At 40.4% G+C, this 21,189-nt stretch overlaps 1 protein-coding gene across 6 annotated transcripts in view; it reads right to left on the bottom strand.

Annotated features, from left to right (window-relative positions):
- The window catches only part of Ttc12 (tetratricopeptide repeat domain 12), a 56,744-nt gene extending 36,289 nt beyond the window's left edge, over positions 1-20,455 (bottom strand). For 5 of the 6 annotated variants that reach the window (XM_078047026.1, XM_040285232.2, XM_078047028.1 and 2 more), the window contains exons 1-7: positions 20,313-20,455; positions 18,776-18,848; positions 10,971-11,134; positions 10,385-10,406; positions 9,687-9,764; positions 8,725-8,846; positions 4,221-4,280 (exon numbers count right to left, since the gene is read on the bottom strand). In XM_078047026.1, coding sequence (XP_077903152.1) covers positions 4,221-4,280; positions 8,725-8,846; positions 9,687-9,764; positions 10,385-10,406; positions 10,971-11,134; positions 18,776-18,833 — 504 coding nt within the window. In that variant the 5' untranslated portion in view covers positions 18,834-18,848; positions 20,313-20,455. The remainder of the gene's footprint in view (positions 1-4,220; positions 4,281-8,724; positions 8,847-9,686; positions 9,765-10,384; positions 10,407-10,970; positions 11,135-18,775; positions 18,849-20,312) is intronic. The other variant, XM_078047027.1, reaches the window with a different exon arrangement.
- Positions 20,456-21,189: the final 734 nt, after the last annotated feature.

Raw genomic sequence — 21,189 nt, 5'->3', positions numbered from 1 at the left:
AGATCCAAAGGACTGCCCTATTAAAGAGGCAGGATTGAAATTTATGGCTAAGAATATGTCATTGATTGTTATAATTCTGCAAGGAATGATTTGGCACAGACATGAACTAAAATTTAAAATATCCAGTTAGTTAACCTTTATTGACCCCCATTTAGGTGCAAGGCATTGTGCCAGATCAGGTGCTCCTTAGGGTTTAGATTTAATGAGGTTCGGGGTCCACTTCAGAAGTCTATAAAGTGTTCAGGGTAAATCCTTGTTCTGCCACTCACTGTAGAAGTGGGCTATTGACCAGGTCACCTGCCTTTTTGGACACTTATTTTCCACATTGGAAAGTGAAGAGAATAATAGTATCTTTCTCTTAATGCACAGGTTGTAATGAGGAAGAATCATGTAAAACACTTTGATTGGTCTGATTAGCTGCTGTTGCTATGGTTACAACAACAGCAATTCATTTCAGAGCAAAAGAGAAGATTTAAAGAAAAGGAGACCAGTAGTAAGAGAGGGAACAAGAATGGCTGAAGAGGCCTGCAGAGGACATTCAAAGGAATTGCATTTTCAGGTCTGTCATTTTCCGACTCACTGGAAAGGGAATGGAAGTAACGAATGACAAGAGCACATGGGACTTCTCAGTCCACTCCATGTTCTAGGCACTGAATTGATAGTTTTTGCGATCTCATATAAGCCCTTTAATACCTCAGTGAAGCATGCACGGTTCTATCTTCATTCTACAGATGAGAAAATGAGGGTGGAGAGCTTCATGACCTGGACAGTAAGTGAAGAGCTGGAATCTGAAATATGACCATTTATAAACTTGAGACCCAAGAAGGGCTTAAAAAGTATATCAAATCTCCTTTATAAGTGTGCTATAGATAAAAGCATATAGATGCTATAGAAAATTCTATTGAAAAAGTTCAGTCGAAGTAAGTCTGGTCTAAAGAGATGTAGTATAAACAGGGTCTGAAAGGAGGTGGGATTTAAAGCAGATCTTGAGTGACTGGAGAAGTGAAGAGAGGAGACAGAGAAAGAAGGGGTTCAGCAAGGTCTGGAGGTAGGAGAGTCCAGAGGGCTTCTGTGGATAGTCCAGCTGAGATTGAGGGGAAGGTGCTGGGTGGAGGGAAGATGGGGCTTGAGGGTGAGCCAGACATGATTCCATATGGAGGCCTTGAGTGCCAAGCCAGAGAAGGGTGAGTCACTGATGGAGGCAGCATGCAGAACTGACCAAAGGAGGGAAAGGCAGGGAGATGAGTGAGGATACCAGACAATCACATGGAATGAGGGCTAATGTCTGAAGTCAGATGACAATGGGAGTGGAAGGAAGTGCAGAAACCAGAGCTATGTCAAAGAAACACCAGCACCAACTAACTCTAAATGGTAAAGCTAAAGGAGGGTGTGAAGTCAAAATTCGGTGTGTGGCTGCCTGGAGAACATGATATATCCTGAGCAGGAGGTCACTGAGGGAAGGTAGAGGGGAAGGCTGAGTGGGGGGATGAAGAGCTGGCTTCTAGATTTCAATGATGCCAAGACTACTGAATGGACACTTGTAGAAGGTGCCTCTAAAGCAGCCCAGGGGCTGGGGGTCAGGGAGAGAATGGGTAAGGAGGCCAGAGAGCCATTTGCAGAGATAACAGCTATACTCATAAGAGGAGATGAGTGAAGAAAGGCAAAGAGCAGAGCTATGAACTTAAAATTCTTGAAGGGCAAAACTGAGGATGCAGGAAAGAAACATTCAAAGGAAAAATGGGAAATCCAGCACTGAAGCTCATGAGATATGAATGCTCAGCACATTCCCTGGTAGAGCACCATGGTTACACAGAGGAGGCAAGTGAGCCCCAAGTTCAGGGCCCTGGCCATAGGCTGAGTCACCAACAAGTGGGTGTAGCTGTGACCTTGCCAACTCTGATACCCATGCAAAGGGCCACTGACTTTCTTACTACTGGGCCTTTCTCCTTTGATGGTGTTTCTTGAGTGAATCTCAGCTTCCCTTTAAAGGAATCCTGCCATCAGAGGAAGACACATTTCATTTATGCAGGAAGTGCTCTACCAAGAAAGGAACGATTCTTACTAATTGAACCAAACTTCATGGCTTTATCTTCTTCCACAAGGGACATCAGTCCTCAAATATCACAGGAGCTTATCTCTACCAACTCAAAGATACCAAAAAATATTAAATTGGCATGAAAGCACTAATCCTCTAATAATGGAGTGCCAGTGATAATTGCTACTGATATTTTAAAGACTTTCAAAGAAAGTGAAACTTTTTTTGATCTCATGGTTTCATAAGAACTGTTACTAGTTTTTAGAATTTCTTGTGCATCTTTTCCCACACCTCCAAGTGTTTACAAAACCTCTTCAAGTGGGAGCCTTGCTGGGCATTTAACAAGACTGGCTGCTGAGTGTCAGCGTTTTTTAATGTCAGCTCCATTGGGCCTACTTTGCCTTGGTTTCACCATTAATTACACTGTGCTTCAGCTAACATTTGGGAGCAGGCCAGTGTGTTCTCCTGAGTCAGCATGAGGATATGTTTACCTTTTTAGTCCTTGCAGATAAGAAAAGAGATTCCTGGAGGCCTTCGAGGAGATATTATTTCTTCCACAGAAGGGAAATGAGAATCTACACCCAGGGATTAAGGGGCTTAAAGTTTCAGGAGAAAGACCATTTACAATAGATGGTTATGAGCATGGACTTACAGTAAGACTCATAGTAGCTCTGTGATCCTGCTTAAGTTACTTAATTCATCTCCAAGGCTTAGCTTCCTTGTCAGAAAAATAGGGAAAACAGTGGTATTGAACAGAACAGGATAGGATGTTGTGAGCATGCAGCAAATCACAGGTTTTGCTGTTATTGTTGCAACAACCAAGCAAAACATCCCTGCCTTTCTCTTCCCTTACAGAATGGTGGTAAAAAAAAAAGAAATCATGATCAATCAAGGTGACAAAGTAGGTTAGAGGATCTATGCTAGATGTGCAAAGACTTGATATTATTACTTGATATTATTATTCAGCTTTGGACAACCAACCTCACACCTTAAAGAACCTCCACAATGCAATAGGGCAATGCTTATCACACACTATATCTCCTAAGGGATAAAGAAACCAGATTCTCCAGATGTCGGTTTTGGAGGAGGATCCTGCATGTTTTATGAACTATCATAGGCAAAGGTGAATTTCTAGCTCATCTCTGTTTCTCTGGTTTCCTCCTCAATAAAAAATAAATAGATGTAGCCAGTAGGTTGCTATGGACATGCACTCATAGTATAGGCCATGATCATTAGACTAGGCTAGGTGTACTGTTCCAAGGAGTTAAATTCTATGGGATATACCTGGTATATTCTCCCACCTCCACAATTTTCCTTGATTCTAAGTTGTTTAAAATAATACTATTATATTAAAACAAAAAGAAAATTTTTATGGAGTGCCATGCAAAATTCCCAAGGATGAAAAAGAAATTTCATGCTTCTTGTTTGTAGACCCTCCGGGGGCTCAAGTTCATTCTCCTCTGTTTTAGAACTTCTGTGCATAAATTTGAAAAGTGCTAGTTTGGTTATTTAATTAAAGCCACCTGTGACAGAGTAACAAGAATATAGAAAAGGGGCTATTTAAATATTTAGTCATCTGAAATAACATGTCCAAGAAATGATCATGCCATTTTAGGGAATCAAAGGGAATCAAACAGAACATTCCTTACTTCTCTGTACCTTTGATTATTTTGGCAGATTTCAGAGGGAATATCATGTACAGCCTGAGGCTTGACTGAAGTCAAACAACAAGTATTCTTCTGATTATTCCTCTACAAAGACAGCATACTACAGTTCTAAATTATTAGGGCTGGAGGGGAAATGCACAAGCTGATGAGGAAGAATGGCAATACTGCAGAAACAAGCTCCAGGGCTCCAGAGAGGTGTCATTGCCACCAAGGCATGGGGCAAAGCATCTGATGACACAATAGGAAAGAAAGAGCTGCCACAGTATAAAACCTTAAAAAACCAATAACGACGTGGCTTCTCTGGAATGCTTAATAGGAGCCAGGTACTTCACGTGCATTATCGGGACCCTGGCAACAATTCTATTCTATCCCACCTGATAGGTCAGGAAACTGAGGCTCTGTCTGCAGAACCTTTCCCAGCATCATACACTAGCAGCTCCCTTCTATCCATTTCAGGACTAAGACATCTGGCCCAGCAAGCCCGACACTATCACAGGGGAATGGAAATATTCTCTTACCTTCAGAGCCCAGTCACAATCCCCCAGTGCCTTCTGGTAATCTCCAAGTTTTATATAAGCCTGTAATGACACAAAGAGCTGACACTCACACACAACTCTGCAACACGCAGTCTTTAGTCAACATAGAAGGAGAAGGGTGGAGAGGAGTGATTGCTGTCCCCTGAATCAGGAAGATCCCAGCAGGAAACACTGGGAAAGCAAGGAGTTTGTTACAAGGACTAACTGGAAGGCGAGGGCAGGGCTCAGGGGAACCGGCAAGGGATGTTACAGAACCTGGGCTAGTAGTGAGCAGCCATCACCACAGCTGGAACTGAGGAGGCAGAAAGAGGGAGCGATGTGGAAAACAGGAGACAACATCCATGTGAAACAAAGTGCCTGACATGAGCCGAGACCTTTGCTGGAGCTAAAAGCCAGAATAAGTATCCCAGTCTCACTCTCCTCCTTCCTTCTGACCTCAATGGTTGAACCTAAATGAAAACAAAAGGGCTGGGAAGCCAAGGTACTAGTCTACATGGGCCTACCCCCCTGTCACAGAGCAGAGCAGAGAAGGACGAAGAGGCACAAACAGAAAATGTCCAGCACAATAACCACAGCTGCAAAGGAAGAGCTAGATTCTGGAAGCTACCCTGTTTGTGAATGTTCCAGAAAGACACCAAATAATAAAGGGAATCAAAAAGGCAGAACATAACAAGTGTTGGAAATGACATGGAAAAACTGGAACAGCTTGGAGGAATGTAAAATGCTGCAGTCACTTTGGAAAAGTGTGGCAGTTCCTCAGGTGGTTAACTGCAAAGTTACCAAATGACTTTGTAATTACACCTGTAATTAGATTATAAGAAGACTGTAAACATAAATCCACATAAAAACTTGTACACAAATGCTCATAACAGAACAATTAGTAATAGTCAAAAAGTACAAAGAGTCCAAATGTTTATGAACTTATGGATAAACAAAAATATTGTAGAAAAATATACAATGGAAAATAATTCAGCAATGGAAAGGAATAAAGAACTGATATACCCAGTGACTTGGGAGGCTGAGGCCAGAGGATCACAAGTCCAAAGCCAGGCTCAGCAAAAGTGAGGTGCTAAGCAACTCAGTGAGACCCTGTCTCTAAATAAAATACAAAATAGGTCTGGGGATATGTCTCAGTGGTTGAGTGCCCCTGAGTGCAATCCCTGGTACTCCTCCCTCACCAAAAAAAAAAAAAAGATACATACTACAATGTGAATGAACCTTGAGAATTGTATACCAAGTGAAAGCAGTCACAAAAGGATAAACATATGATTCCATTTATATGAAATATCCAGAGTAGGCAAATGTATGGAGATAGAAAGTAGATTAGTGGTTGCCTAGGGCTGGGGACCAGGAGGAGATTGGGAAGAGTAGAGTGACAGCTAAAGAGCGTGGAATTTCTTCTGAAGATAAGAAAATGTTCAAGCATTGATTGTGATGGTTGCACAACTCTGTGTTTATACTAAAAGCTAGTAATTGTACACTTCAAGTGGGTGAATTATGTGGTATGTGAATTGTATCTCAGTAATGCTGTTACCAAAAATTAATAAGGAAAACATTCTGCTCTGTCCTTATGAACCTATCAGAAAGGAAGAAATATAGGAAATAGGCTGATTTAAGAGCCCAGTACCATGAACCCTCAGTAGAAGTGTCTGGAAACTCTTTTGGAATTTTTCTGAAATTGGAGAAAATCTTGACATTCAAGAATTAACTCGGAATTTGAATGAACTTAAACTAAACCAACTTCAGGATTTGAATCAGTTAAAGTTTCCAGAACTAGGGGCAAATAAAAAAATGAAAGACTGTTTAAAGATAAGCATAATGACTACTATAAGCTCTCTACTAATTACTGGACACAGTAAGTGGCCAATAAATTCTTACTGAGGAGCACTACAAAGATTAGAGTTCCCCAAGAAGTAACAATGATCACCCCATGTAAGAAAGGAAAACTAAGCATCTGGAGGATAAGTAGATTTTCTAGGGTCCCATCAGTCACCAGTAATAGAGCCACCACAAGTAGGCTTCTCCATGATCAAAACTGTGCCAAGGCACCGAGACATTCTTAACAATAAGATGAGATAGTTACATGAACAGGCCAATTACAAGGTCAGTGCTGGAACTCATGGGCGAATCTAAGCTCTCAGCCAAAGTGAGGAAGGAGCAGGGAACAGTCAGTTAATGAATCTCTGCAGTGTGGCTCCCTGCCACAGAACAGAAGCTGCAGTGCTGTTCCTTCATTATCTCCGGCTCTGTACTAACTGAAGAAGACAAACCTTTAAGCTGCCTGCTCTATAAAACACCATCCTTTCCTCTGGGTCTTAGGTTGCATTTGAAAGCCAGAGGATGTGAGGAAGAACTTAGCATCTAGACAACTGTAGCCATGACTCCATGACACTGATTAAGGATACACGCAGACCCTGAAAAAGCCTTCCAGGGCTTCAACAATTTTACCACACAGCTTTTTACTTTTTGTCCTTTTTTTTCCTTTTTTTTTTTTTTAAGGCTTGGATTCAACACCCTGTAACTTTTCCATTCTCTTTTGCTTTTCCACATTTAAGAAGAACTTCTTTTGCCAAATGGCAATTAAACTCTAGATTTATCTAAATTACCCCAGCAATCTATTGATCATAACATTTGCTTCAGGAGAAAAACAAAGCGATAAAAGGGTAGTTTTATTTTTTCTTTAGCAAGCAACATTCAATTCACAGGGTCCTTATTAAGTGTTTTCTAGCCCTGCATGCAAACAGGGGAGGAATTTTAAAAACAGTCAATGGTTCAAATGATGCCTAACACTAGGCAACACATTTTGTGTTTGTCTCTGAATAAGCTTTCTCTTCGGGAAAGCTGGGAGAAATTACTTTCCCAAAGCTTTTCATTGCATTTACTTAAATTTATCCACATTCACTCCTAATGTGATTCTTCAGAATTAATCAAAAAACTGTTTAAAATTGAGTACAGTAAAAAAATGTAACTAATTTAGATGAATTAGGGAAATCCGATTAGACATAAGTCTGAATTATATAACATTTTAAAAACAATTCAATTTTATTGCTTTTGAATCACTTCAGAGCAACAAGATTGAACAAGCGCCAGTAGGTAGATGTTTTTAGGGGCCAAATTGGTGATAAACAAGAAGGAAATGTAATTATTATACTAATTGCTTACATTTAAATGATTCTTCTGAATCATCAACAGAAGCTTAATTCCTTAAATGGTCTTATTATGCTTCCAATGTTATGTAACTCAATCAGAATTTAGGGAATGTCCATTATAAATAGAGCACTGGGGGGAAAGATATAGCAGTTTTTGCCCTCAAAAGATTCACATTTATAGTCTAGTTAGGGTGATAGGGTGAAAAAATGTAAACTGCCAAATCGGCCTCAGGCTACCTTATTTATCAGTTCACTTCCTTTAACAAGTTTTCTCCACAAATGGAGGTAGATAAATGACACCTCAACTCTAGTGTGATGTGTTCAAACCGCTAAACTAATGAGGTTACATCGTCACTCTCTAGACTCTGGCTTCCCAATGTCCTGTTTCTTGCTTTCCATACTCTTCCTCAACACACCCCAACCAGACATTTAATCTTGAGTTACAGAGATTGGCACTGACAGGGACTCTGCCGCAGACTCTTCCTCTGGTGAATGACATGGCATCCAGTTCATCTCACACGGGTCCTTGCTGACAGGTCCTAACAATCAGACAATCATGCCCTGAATCTGCCAGTTTTTCAGGCCTGAGCAAGGAGACCTCTACCCCATAAGAACTCAACTACTTTTCAATGATGGGTCACAGGTGACATTCTTGTTTCAACTAATAGCTATCAGCTTTGTCCTGTAATTAAGTAGCAGGAAATGAACACCTGTGATGGTTTTTACCTGGTGTTCCAAGTGACTGTGAACCCCTATGATACAAATCTGAGATGAAAGGGATTTTAGAAAATCCAAATTTCTGAGAAACTGGCTCTATTTCCATCAGCTACCTAATTTACTTCAGTCACAGGATTTCAATCTTAAAGAGGGATGGATATGATGAATAAGATAGTCACAAGGGAGTAGCTTTTAGGAGTTAAGACTACCACCAAAAGAGGAGGCCAGTGGAATTGAGTGGTGGCAGAATGACAAAGTCTCGCAGGTTATTACATTCTACTGGTTTTCTCCTTTGTCCACATAGGAAAGCGCCCAGTCATCCTCAGGGATGTGCTGGGGAGGATGTACTCTGTGGAAGGAGCTGATGCCATGATGCTACGCAGTTCCTCCCAGTCCTCCTCCTCCAGTGACCTCCCATCAGGGACTTAAAATAGATTGTGGTGTTAATACTGTGGAAACTGGTACACTCCACATACAAATCAAGGGCCAATTGGTAAACAGTTGGTTTACCTGTTAGGCTGGTAAAGCCTAAAAAAAAATCTAGTTTTGTCTTCAACTGTTTGTCAAGTTCACGGACAACCATTCTCTGAGAACCCTGGGTAAATCCGCAGCTCACTGACCTGGGCTCGGTTGGTGTACAACACTTTCATGTCCTTCAGCTTCTCCAAGCCCTGGCTGTAGTGCAAGATTGCCGTTTCATAGTCACCTTTGACAAAGGCTTCGTTCCCCTCTTCTTTCAGGGCTATGAAAATAACAGTCATACAATTGAGCTCTCACTGTACATTAGAAAATTCTTCCTGACTCCATTTCCCTGATTTTTCCAATTCCACTTGAAGATCTTAGCTGCCATTGACCCAAAAAGCAATTAACACTCTTTTCTCTCTGCACGTATTTCAGGACTATCTTCTTCGTTTCCTTCTTCTTTTTTTTTTTTTTTTGTAAGACTTTTAAGTAGCTTCTTAGAGAAAGTGACTCTTTTTGCATTAAGGCTCAGAACCACTCCAACACTGTCACAGAGACCAATGTCTCATAAACAGGTCCCATAGTTAGTGTTCTAACAAATATGGACTCATGCAGATCTGCAGCACACAGACCACTGGCGACATAAGAAACTGAAAGCACCTGTTTGGCATAGGTCTCTCACCCCCAACACTCGACATGTGTCTTTCTTTTCCTTTATTTCTCCCCTCTTTTCTCACAATTTTATTTTCTCATTTCATTTTTCTTTCTGACTTCTTCTCTACACCTCATACATAATACACATCTCAGGCTACTGGTGGAGCCACTCCCTTCCCTCCCTACTTTCCAAGCACTCTTCAGGAATCTGATCCCCTAAGCCCATTTGCTTTAGGAGATAGGCTGACTGTGGAGGGCGACTAAGGCTGTGTCCTACTGGTTGTGCCTTGATGCAGGAGCAGAGAACAGACCCCCAGTGACTTCTGCCTGGTCAGATCCCACTGCCACAGGCCCATGATGAATCCTCTGCCTGGGACTTTTAATATCCTCAAACATCATAACAGACTCTCGTATGCTCTCTACAGCATGAATTGTTCAGCAATGAAAAGTAAAGACTGATAATTACCATCTGCTAAGACTTTGTTTTCCCTTCTTCTCTTGGCTCGCTCCTTCGCATCCTTCTCCACAGATGCCAAGAAGGCCTCTGATGGCAGAGTAATTTCAAACAGCCAAAAGAAAAACCCAAATACTATAATCAGTTCTTTAACTCAAATGCCAAAAAGAGTTACTTTAGAGTTTTACAGCCACACTTCTCATGCACACACACACACACGTAGGCACAGGCACACACATGCACACACACGGTTCTGAGGCAGCTAAAATGACATTTTTCTTAATTTGACATTAAATGGTAATCTGCGTGATGTATTATTATACATGATGGCTATGACTATGCTTCAAATTTGAATTATGTCTTTTAAAAGATTTTTTTCTTTGAAGAGAGACATTTTTTTTGGTTCCATTTAGCATAATGAGCTGTGGAGCTGATCAAGACAGAAAATATCTGAATTCCCTAAGAGTAAATTGGATGATGTATAATAACTGAAGTCAGTTTACAGAAGACTGGTCAGGAGAAAATACAGAAAAGCGTCTGAGTACTTTTCCCTCTGACCACTAGTACCAGAATTGTGTGATCAGTGGATTTTGTTCATTGGTTGTTTGTAAGCCTAGAAGCTATAATTTAAAGGTCTAGAAGTTATAATCAATAAAAAAAAAAGATCCTAAACAAATAATACTCATTGGGAAAAGAGATGCTGTTCTTACCTGGGCTTAATTCATCTGCATTCTGTAAGACACAGGCGTTCATAAAAACAAAGAAACAAATTTCAAAAACCACTCTCTGATTTATAGGTATACAAACCAAGAAGGCAAATTGATTATAAATGAGGAGACAAGTCATTTCCTTTAACCACTCATATGGAAAGGTCCAAAATTTAGGGAGCTTGCTTTAAATTAGGAGATCTGGTTGTGGGTGCAGTTGTTATGGGGTTGAGTTTGGAAAAGCAAGGGTATCCAGGTTAAGGGACGCCATCTGTGGCTGCATGAGTTGGAAATATGAATTAGTAGAATTTATTACTTTAACAGTACAGCTTAAATATGGGATACATGCTCAGGGAGTAGAGGCCAAACTCTCATTACAACAAACCCAAAAGTTGTTTATAAATGACCCAGAAAGATCAAGGGGGCAAAAAAATCAAGAGTTTATACTTCCTTGTAGAAAATGAATCTGGTAAATCTAAGAAACGAGAGAGTATTTCAGCTTCACCAGATAGCTTGAAATTAAATGACTGCCTCAATGCAGGTCTTCCTGCTGTACCTACTTATATAAGACTGAAATAGAAAAAGAAACCTCTGCAGGGGCTTGTGGAGGACTGATCGTCGTCTTGTTCAAGGTGGTCTTGCACCCATCCTCCTCTTGGTGTTCCTCCAGGAGCAGTAGTTTCTTCTCTGTCTCGAGGACAGCTTTCTGTTGAACAACTGGGTCATCAGAATTCATCTCCTGAATTAAAGTGGCTAGAGGAGAAATCAGATGTGAATCAATCAAAAGAGGTCTTCAAAAGGAAAGACTCCATTCATTAGAAGGACAGTGTATAAAATTAATGGGGGAGAACTTAAAGAAGGAAAATAAGGCAATGGGAAACAAAACAGAGCAATTAGAACCAATATGAAACAATTCAGAACAAGATTTGTTTTGCATGGAAAAAGCTACCAAAGAATTTAAGTCTGGGCTTCAAGGAACAGTTTTAAGCTATTAGTCAATTCAACAATAATTTTTGGAGAGCTTATTCAGAGTTAGATATTATGCTGAATGCTGCAGATAACAATGATAAATAAAAATATCCTGTTTTAAAAGAACTAATAATCTTGTGTGGGAGTAAGGTACAGGCATCTCTGAGATCACAAAATAATCTTCATAGTACTGCCTCCAAACTCAGATTCCACAGTCTGCCCCTTGGTAGCCATCCTGCCCTCCCATCTCACATAAGCCACGCAAAGTTCCAACTCTAGATGAATCCAAGGATCCACCTTTCTCAGCCTTTATTCGGGATGCTGGGTACTTATAGAGAAAGAAAGATGCCTGAGAGAACTGGTCTTAACTCCACTGGACCTTCAGTGATGGCCATCAATCCTACTAGCAAGGCATTCTACTATCCCCAAGGACTTTCAAGCTTTTTGGTATTAAAACATGACTATCCCAAACAGATGATCTTACTAATTTATTCAGAGAGGGAAGGGCTGACATCAGAAAGAAACTCTTTCAACAACTTCCTGTCATCGAAACTATAAAACTGCCTACATCTACATCCATCCATTCTTCCTACCACAAGGAAAAGGTGTCCCTCCTCCCGAGTGAGGTTTATCACTCATCTTGTGCTCAGGATCCCATCATACTGATTCCATTCCATCCTGTTTAACATAAACAGGAACCCTGCATCACCAATTAATTATTCCATCTCGGCAATATTTCCAACCCAGTCAATCAGCTTCCCCCTAAAGATGTTTACACACTTTAACTCCCCAACCCCCCCTGTCTCCTCTGTACATGAATAATTTCTTAAAGGTATTTTCTCATTACCATTTCTTCATTTCCCATTAACTTTCCAAGGAAAGTTGCTTCAAATTTTAGTTGTAAAATACTTTAAATATTCATAAAATGAGGTACTTTTTTCCATACCATCTATCAGTTCATATATATCCTTTTCCAGCATGTTTTACTGTCTAATATTTATACCATTGAGTTTTTGCTGTATAACAGACTATCTTGAAATTTATTGACTGAAAAACACTATTTGTCTAGCTTTATTTAGTTTCCAATTCTCTGGGTTAGTCTTTTGAATTGGACTTAGCTGCTAGTTCTCTGAGTTTCAGCTGGGCTCACTTTTCAGTTATCAGTCATCTAAGTTGCTCTGCTTGGGCAAGTTGTCTGGCTTTGGCTGGAGCAATAGGAACATTTAGGGAAAGGGTATCTCATCCCAGCAGGGGTAGCCAAGAAAGCAAGCCCCAATGTTTGTGCTTTTAGGTTTCTGTTTGTGTCATTTTTGTAAACATCACTTTGGCTAAACAAGTCACATGGCCAATCCAGGACTCCACCCTTGATAGGAAGAAGGAAATTCATGACCATTTTCCCAATCCTAAGAGGATCTGATATGTGTGTGTTTATACTTTTTAATAAACAACTTTATAGAATGTGCATTCTTTTGCTACCTACTTTATCTCTTAATATGATTTAGAGATTTCTTGGTGCATTTGGCTCCAAGTAATTCACTTTAATCATTGTATGTACCATACTTGATCCACTCTTATTAACAGATATCCAGGTTATTTTTTGCTACAGCAAATAAATACAGCATACCTGTATTCATACATTACCTTGTGCACACGTTATATATTAAAATATAGCTGCACCAGTTTTTATTCCTACAGCAATGTACAAAAAAGTCTTCCTATTCCTCCACATTTTTGTCAAAGCTTGCTAATATCAAACATTCACATTGTTGCCACTCCGGTGGATGGGAAAGGTATCTTATTAATTTGCATTTTGCTGAATATGACTGGGATTAAGTCTCTTATTGATTTGCAGACCATTTGGACAGCTTCTTCTGTGAAGTATCTGTTCCTATCTTTGACCAATTTTTTACTGGTCATTTGTCCCTTTTGTATGTCTTTATATGATTCCTTGATATATTCCAAGCTGGTTACATGGATTTGTAAACATTTTCTCTTTTAGTATGAACTGTGTTTTCGTTTGTTTGTTTGAAACTTTTATCAAAGAGATTTCCTTTTAATTTTAATGTTATATACACCAATCTTTTGTGATTTATGCCTTTTGTGCCATTAAAGTTACAAATGTGGTCTCTTCTTTCTAAAGGCTTATTTTTCCCGTTTATGTTTGTGATCCACCTGGAGTTGATTTCTGTGTAACATGGGAGCATCTGTGGAGGCTCTTGTTCTCTCCACTGATTGTGTCTTGTCCTTCTCAGCCTGCTGTCAATCTGCTCTAGGCTCTTCATTCCTTTCCACTGGACTGCTTGTTTTTCCAACCCTAAACCTCCATGCTATAATTACTGTAGTTTTATAATAATCTTGAATTGTGGCTAGGAAGAGTTCTCCCTCCTTTTTGTCCTATAGAAATTTCTTAATTTTTCTTGATCTTTATTCTTCCATATGAACTTTGGAACCACCTTATTGAATTTTAGCACAAACCACTTTAGGGATGTTGTTCTCAATTGTATTGACTAGATGAAATAATTTGAGAACTGATATCTTTACCAAATGGATCTTCCCATTCATGATTTTAAAAAGTCTCCATTTATATGGATATTATTTTGTTTTTTACTTAAATTTTTTATTAACTAAACTCCACATTTTATTCTAATTTCATTGGTTTCTCTTTACTGTCTTTTTCAGTTCCAGGATCTCATTCACATACCATACTACATTCAGTCATTCAGCTTCTCCAGGCCATCACAATTTCTCAAACTTTCCTTGTTCTTGATGACCTTGATAGTTTCAGAAGTGGTAGCCAGGCATTTTGTAGAGTGTCATCAATTTGGGTTTATCTGACATGTTTCTCATGGTTAGCCTAGGATTACAGTTGTGGGAAGGAAGACCAAAGCACACCATATCAAGGGTACATGCTATTAACATGATTTATCATGTTAACCTGGATTACTTAATACTGTTTGCTTATCAGCTCTTTTCCATTGTAAAGTTATTTTTCCATATTCCTTGTCAGACTGTGTTCTTTAGAAGCAAGCCACTTAATGTATCTCATTTGTATGTATGAGGTGGTAAGTCTTGCTCCACCTCATTAAAGAAGGAGATCTACATAAATTTTTTGGAATTCATCAGAATGAGAGATTTGTCTTTTTATTTATTTATTCAATTATATATATCAGTATGAACTCATGGAATTTATTTTATACTTTGTATGATAACCAAATACAATGTTGATTTTGTTACTCAAATTGTTCCAGCTTTTACCACTGGGATCTGTTTCAATTAAATTTTGTAATTTTGTGATTTTCTCCATAGAGACCTTGCATATATTTTGATAGGTTTATTTTGGAATTAGAACTAAAGTCTTGCTTGAAATAAAAAATTTAAAAATAGAACTAGTATATGATCCAGAAATCTTATTTTTGGAAATGTATCCAAAAGAATTAAAATTAGTATGTTGGGAATCTACATTCCATATTCACTGCTGTATCATTCCCAGTAGCCAAGACACAGAATCACTCCAACTGTCCACCAACAGATAAACAGAAAATGTGAAGTGTAGGTCTGTGTATACTATTAAGCCTTAAAAAGGAAGAATCCTGTGATTTGGGACAACATGGCTAGAGCTGAGATCACAATGTTAAAGGAAGTAAGCAGACACAGAAAGTCAAGAACTGTATGATCTTACTTATATCAGGATCTAAAAAAGTTGAATTCAGAAGCAGAATAAAATGGTGTTGGGTTGGGGATGTGGCTCAAGCGGTAGCGCGCTCGCCTGGCACGTGCAGGGTGCTGGGTTCGATCCTCAGCACCACATAAAAATAAAATAAAGATTTTTAAAAATGGTGTTTATCAGAGGCTGGGGGTGGAAAGAACAGGAAGATATTGGTCAAATGGTACAAAATTTCAGTCAGACAGGAGAATGTTCTGCATGCCTACTATGGTTGACAATAATATACTATATATCTTAAAACTGCTAAGGGGATAGTTCTTTGGTGCTCTCACCAAGAAAAAATGGTAAGTATATGAAGTGATGAATAGGTTAAATTAGCTTGCCTTAATCACTTTACAACATATACATACATCAAAAAAGGGGTGGGAGGGGAAGGGAGGAGGCATGGGGTTAGAAATGATGGTGGAATGAGATGAACATCATTACCCTAAGTACATGTATGAAAACACGAATGGTTCGAATATACTTTGTGTACAACCAGAGATATGAAAAATTGTGTTCTCTATGTGTAATATGAATTGTATTGCATTCTGCTGTCATATATAATAAATTAGAATAAAAAAATTTAAAAAACACCATGCTGTACATCATAAATATAAATAATTTTTTTATTTAATCCTTATATAAAACTGAAAAAAAATAAGTATGGCCTTAGCTTTAAAGTCTTTTTTTCTAATATTAATATTCAGCATCTATTTTGAATAGCACTTTCCAATTCTCAAGGTCTAACTTTTCTGTGTCCTTAAGTTCAGACATGCCTCTCCCAGGCTCAGAAGAAAAAAGAGCTAATTGTTCTCTGAACATCTTTCCTAAGAGATCTTACTCATCAAACCTAATATGCCCATCTTCTTTCCTCATAAGTCTGTTCAAATGCCCCTATCTCGGCAAATAGCCCAATCTCCACCTGCCATTCAACACTCTGAACTCACCTTTGAGTCTTCATTCTCCCTCACCCCCGCTGCCATTGGACGCCAAAGCTTGTTTGAATATAACTTCTAAATATGTCTCAAATTTGTCTATTATGTCCATTCCTACTACCACCACTCCCAGCGCAGCCACTATCTCTTCTCCCTGCAGTACTGTAATGGCCTCCTCACATCTCTCGTATGTTTCCTTCTCCACTCCAGTCCACATTCCACACCATGGCTGAAGAGCATTTTCTAAGGCATAAATCTGATCATGCTTCGGTTCTAAGCAACCCCTTTAAAGGCTGCCCATTGCTTTTGGTAAACACAAATTCCTTATAACAGCTTCCAAGTTCTTCCTTATCTGGCCTCTCCTCACTCAGATGGGACCTTTCTCTCCCTACTCTCTTCTCTCTAGTCACATGGGCTTTCCATTCCTTCCCTTTCTAAGAAGCATCATACTCTGTCTGCAGCGCCCAGCTTCCCTACCTTCTTATTTCCCATCTGGAAGACTCTCATCCTCTCCCCAAAGGCCAACTCCTACTTGTTCTTCAGTTATTTCACTTCTTCAGGCAAACCTTATTTTACCACTGCTTTGGACTGAACTGTGTCTTCCTCCCCACGCCAGCCCCCCCCCCCAAAAAAAAAATTATGATGAGGCCCTAAATCCAGATGTAACTATATTTGGACAAAGGGCCTTAAAGATGTGATTCAATTAGGTTAAAAGGTAGGACCATTATTCAATATGACTGTTGTCATTGTAAGAACATGCACAAAGAGATGACCATGCAAATCCCAGCAAGTAAAGGCTATCCATAAGCCAAAGAAAGAGGACTCAGGAGAGACCAACCTGCTAACATTTTGTTCTTGGAGTTCCAGTTTCCAGAACAGTGAAAAAAAATATATAATTCTGTTGTATAAGCCATGCTGTCTGTGTACTTTGTTACAACAGCCCTAGAAAACTAACATGATCCCCCAAACTGGGATCCTCTCTCTTGTACTTTGCATGTCTTTCTTTGTGTCATATATCATCTCAAAATTTCTTACTGTTTCTCACTGAACTATAGATGTAAAAAAAAAAGGAAAACAATTATTTTACTATACCCTATAGTGTTTAGCAATACTCAACATAGTGGAAGCCCAAGAAATAAATGTATAGAATCTATACTTGTAGCTCTATGTTTAAATTTGTTCTAAATGAAATAAAATGAGAAATTCAGTTCATCAGTCATATTAGCCACATTTCAGATCTTCACTAGTCACATATGGCTAGTTTGTTTACCACAGTGGAGAGCGCAGATTATCAGACATTTCTATCATCACAGAAAGTTCTAGTGGATGACACTAGTATAAATGATTCCCGAATGAATTCTCAGTACGAATAAAAGTTAAGACAGGTAAAAAAGGAAGGGAAAGCAGAGGAAATGCTGCTGCTTAAGTGTGAGGTAGGAAGAGATGAGAGAGGTAAGAACAAGGTCATGTGAGGACTGAGGTCCTGATGGGAGTTTGGAATTTATTTTGGCTGCAAAGGAATCCAAGCAGAGAAGTGTCTGGCCCACATTTGCATTTTAGATACATTACTCTGTGGGAAGTACAAAGCTGATGGCAGAAACAACAATTAGGGGGTTGTTGAAAGTCTGCTGAGAGGAATGGCATAAAGAGAGGGCTGGAGAGGATGGTGCTGGGCAGAGAAACCAAAGGCCAAGGCTGATTGGAGGTGAGTGGAGAGGGTTAGATTTCTAGGGGGAGGGGGAGTTAAGAAAGGCAGGGTTCATTGGGAAGGAAGAGAGCAGAGGATAAAAGGGATGATGATTCAATTCTGGACACACTAAGGCTGGGGTATTTTGGAGACACAGTGAATGTGGCAGTTGACCATAGAAACTGAGGCTCTGAAAAGAAGCCTGGGTAGCAATTTAGATGCAGGAGTCACCAGCAAGCAGGTGGAGTTAAATCCATGTGAAGAGGCAGGTGAGCAGTGGGCCAGGGCCAGAACTCATGGACCAGTGTTCAAGGATGAACAGAGGAGAGTCCATGAGGACATAAAGAACATACCAGTATGTATCAGTTTGAGATTACCCAAACTACTTTTAAAACATTTTATTCTCTGTACCCGTACAATCCACTGGAAGCAGCACTTTATAGTATTTCTATTTACTACGTCAGGTTGTTTTCTTGTTGGCTTGTTTGTTTCTAGCATGGAACAAGTTCCCTGAAATCTCTAGAGGAGCTGTCTGGCTTAGAATCTTGAATGCAACGTGTGGGATCAGAGTACGCTTTTTTTTTGAGGTCCCTTCTTCAAGTTGCAGAAGGGTCTTCTTGCCAAGAGGAGAAGAGAAGAGGATAATGATCATAAGTCATCCAGGTCCTTTGATGGACTCTGAGGGAAAGCCTTTCATTTTGCATCTGCAGCTCAAGAGCAGAAATGGCTCTACTCTAAAACAGAAGGGCTCCCAGACTGATCAATAGTCTCCTTGAAAGGACAGCCAGGCTCGCTGGTGATGAGAAAAGAGCAGCTCCTCTTGACGAAAGGGAACAAAATATGGAGGAGAGCTGTCAGCCTGAATTCTAATCAGAAGGTTAACAGCTTCTATGCTACCAATTAACAGCAGAAAATACTGCTTGAGGCTATAATATAAATTTCTCAATATTTTTTCTGTTTAACTTCAATTACATTTTTTTCTTTAAATCATAAATCTGTCAGACAACCCAGGAACTAACATAGAGTAATCATTTCTCTTTAGCCATACCACCTCTCCAAAGCAAAATTTAATTTGTATATGATTTACTGTTACTTACTGATTTCATCCACATTTTTTAAAAATTTCTGCAAATCTTTCTCTTGATCATCAGCCATTGTAGACCAGAATCCCTAAGGGAGGCAGGATAAATGATGAAATTAATAAAACACTAAACAGAACTGTCAGGTTTATTAGCCTTCTAAAACCAAGAGCCAAGTGATTATTGTTTAGGACATATTTGTGTTTATAAATAAATGTCATGAATAACAGCAGGGTGATCCATTTCACTCTGCTGTTTAAGTCCAAGGGATACTCATTTGTGACAACACTTCAGAAAGCTGCCAGCTCCCTTTGCTAGAAAAACTGCTCTGCAAATAATTACTCTAAAGCCAACAGCAACCACTGTGATTCAGGGACCTGGGGAGAAGGAGATCAGGAGAGCAGGTAATAGGACACCAGGGATAGAGGGCACTAATTCCTGCTTTTGGTTGGAAAAGACCCAGAGTCAGAAGCTTGGACTTAGTGGAGTAACAGGTAACCAGAGATGGGACAATGTGCATTTCAATGTCCACACTTAATGATTCTGGCTTTTTCCGGGAATGAAGCTTTTTTTCCTGGAGTGAATCCTTGCCTGCAGGATTCGAACCTGATGCCACATTGCACCAGCATCTCTTCTCAAATCCTCTCCAAGGTACTTTGGATTTACTACCTCACCTTTGGTTTTGAGTGGGAAGGCAGCATGGTGTGCTCAGTGGTAACCAAAGGTTCATCTGCACACCTATAAAGATCATCTGAAGCTTGCAGATTCCTCAGAATTAGCCACAGAGATTTTCAGTCAGTAAACCTGGAATAGGGCCCAGGACTGTATACTTTAAATACACTCCAGGTAGTTAATTTTGATTCACAGGTTTAGTGCGGTAGTAGTGTAAGAAACCTACAATTGCCAATTAGAACTTTGCCAGGAACAAGCTGTGTTATTTGCTCTGAGTCCAAGTCCTTATCTCCACAAGTTACAAATTGTATAATCCTGGCTAATGCCACAACTCCTCAGAGCCTCAGAGTCCTCCTCTGTGCTACAGAAACGGTAATATAAATCTGGGGGTCATCTTGGGGATTGGTATAGCACCAGATGCACAATGGGTGACAAGTGTGAGGCCCTTATCTGTTCTTCCCAGCTCAAATATTTAACTCTTTCAGAACGGAGGAAGTGCGACGTGAATTAACCTGCCCAAGGGTAAAAGGTCAGAAGGCAGGCTGGGCACCTCGTGCACCATCCAACCCCTCGGCTCCCGCGCAAGGATCCAAAGACGCACGCTGTCTGGCCCTTTCCACCTTCCCCAGGAGGAGCACTGGGCGACGGTAAAAGCGTTGCGCGCTCCTGCAGGAACCAACTGGGCCTGCGCGCCCGCGTTCGCGTCCCGTTGCCTGACAACGGTTCCCCAGCGTTCACCGACGCTGTGCCCTCCACGGAGGTCCCAGCCGCGGCGGTTGCCGTCTCAGCCACTGAGGCCCAATCTGGCTGCCTCCACTCAGCTCTGAGAGCCAAGCCAGCCCAGGTGCCAGGAGAGACCCCGAGCCCACCCCACTGCACTGACCTGCGGCGCCCAGAGTTGGACAGGAAATGGCGGTTACTAGCGGATATGGACGGTCCTCGACGGCGGCGAGGAGTGGCCAGGGGCGGGGTCAAGGGCGGGGCTTGGACCCGCGCTCAAGTTCCTAGCCGGCTGCCCAGTTCAAAGCCAAGTTGGGGGCTCGGTGAAGGAAACTCTCGCGCGAGTAGGAGAAAGGAGCAAAGGGCTAGTCTTTTCTAAAGTTGCGCCAGGTCCTCGCCTTGTTTGTTTCCTTATGAGGACAGGGGTCTCAATCCCATTGGTTGACCCACAGGGTTAAAGTCTACAGTGTTCTTGGGAGAGACTTGTCTTGGGTATGAATAAATTTTGTTTATTGATAAATGTATGGGGTTGTGGCTCAGTGGTAAAGCATTTGCCTCACACATGTGAGGTACTGGGTTTCGATCCTGGACACCATATGACCTTCAGACAGTTGTGTAATCTCTTTGATCCTCAGTTTTTTCATCTATAAAATGGAGAAATGACACTTTCTCATAAGGTTTATGGCTAAAGAGCCTGGATGGAGCCTTATGCTAAGGAATTAGTGGTAGTGAACATCCAGGGAATCATAGGCTTAAGGTAGAAAGAGATAATGGACACATTCATTCACACTCTGAATACATGCACATACATTCCAGAGTGTATTGTTGAAACAAAAGTTCAACATATAAGGTTACTATGGTAGAAAAGCAGGTTTGGGGGAAATTTAGGTTTGATGCTTAGAATCACTTAGGACTTCCTGACAAAATTGTGGATACTTTACAAAAATCAGTTTGATAGGGATTAGGAGTCTGTAGGGTAGAAGTTGCTAGGACAGAGGGGCTCAGACATGGTTGGTTAGATCCGATCCAACACTGGTCCC

Source organism: Ictidomys tridecemlineatus, chromosome 4 (assembly GCF_052094955.1).
Source record: "Ictidomys tridecemlineatus isolate mIctTri1 chromosome 4, mIctTri1.hap1, whole genome shotgun sequence".
NCBI lineage: Eukaryota > Metazoa > Chordata > Mammalia > Rodentia > Sciuridae > Ictidomys > Ictidomys tridecemlineatus.
The sequence above is the reverse complement of the archived record's forward strand: the minus strand, read 5'-3'. Positions and strand labels throughout refer to the sequence as shown.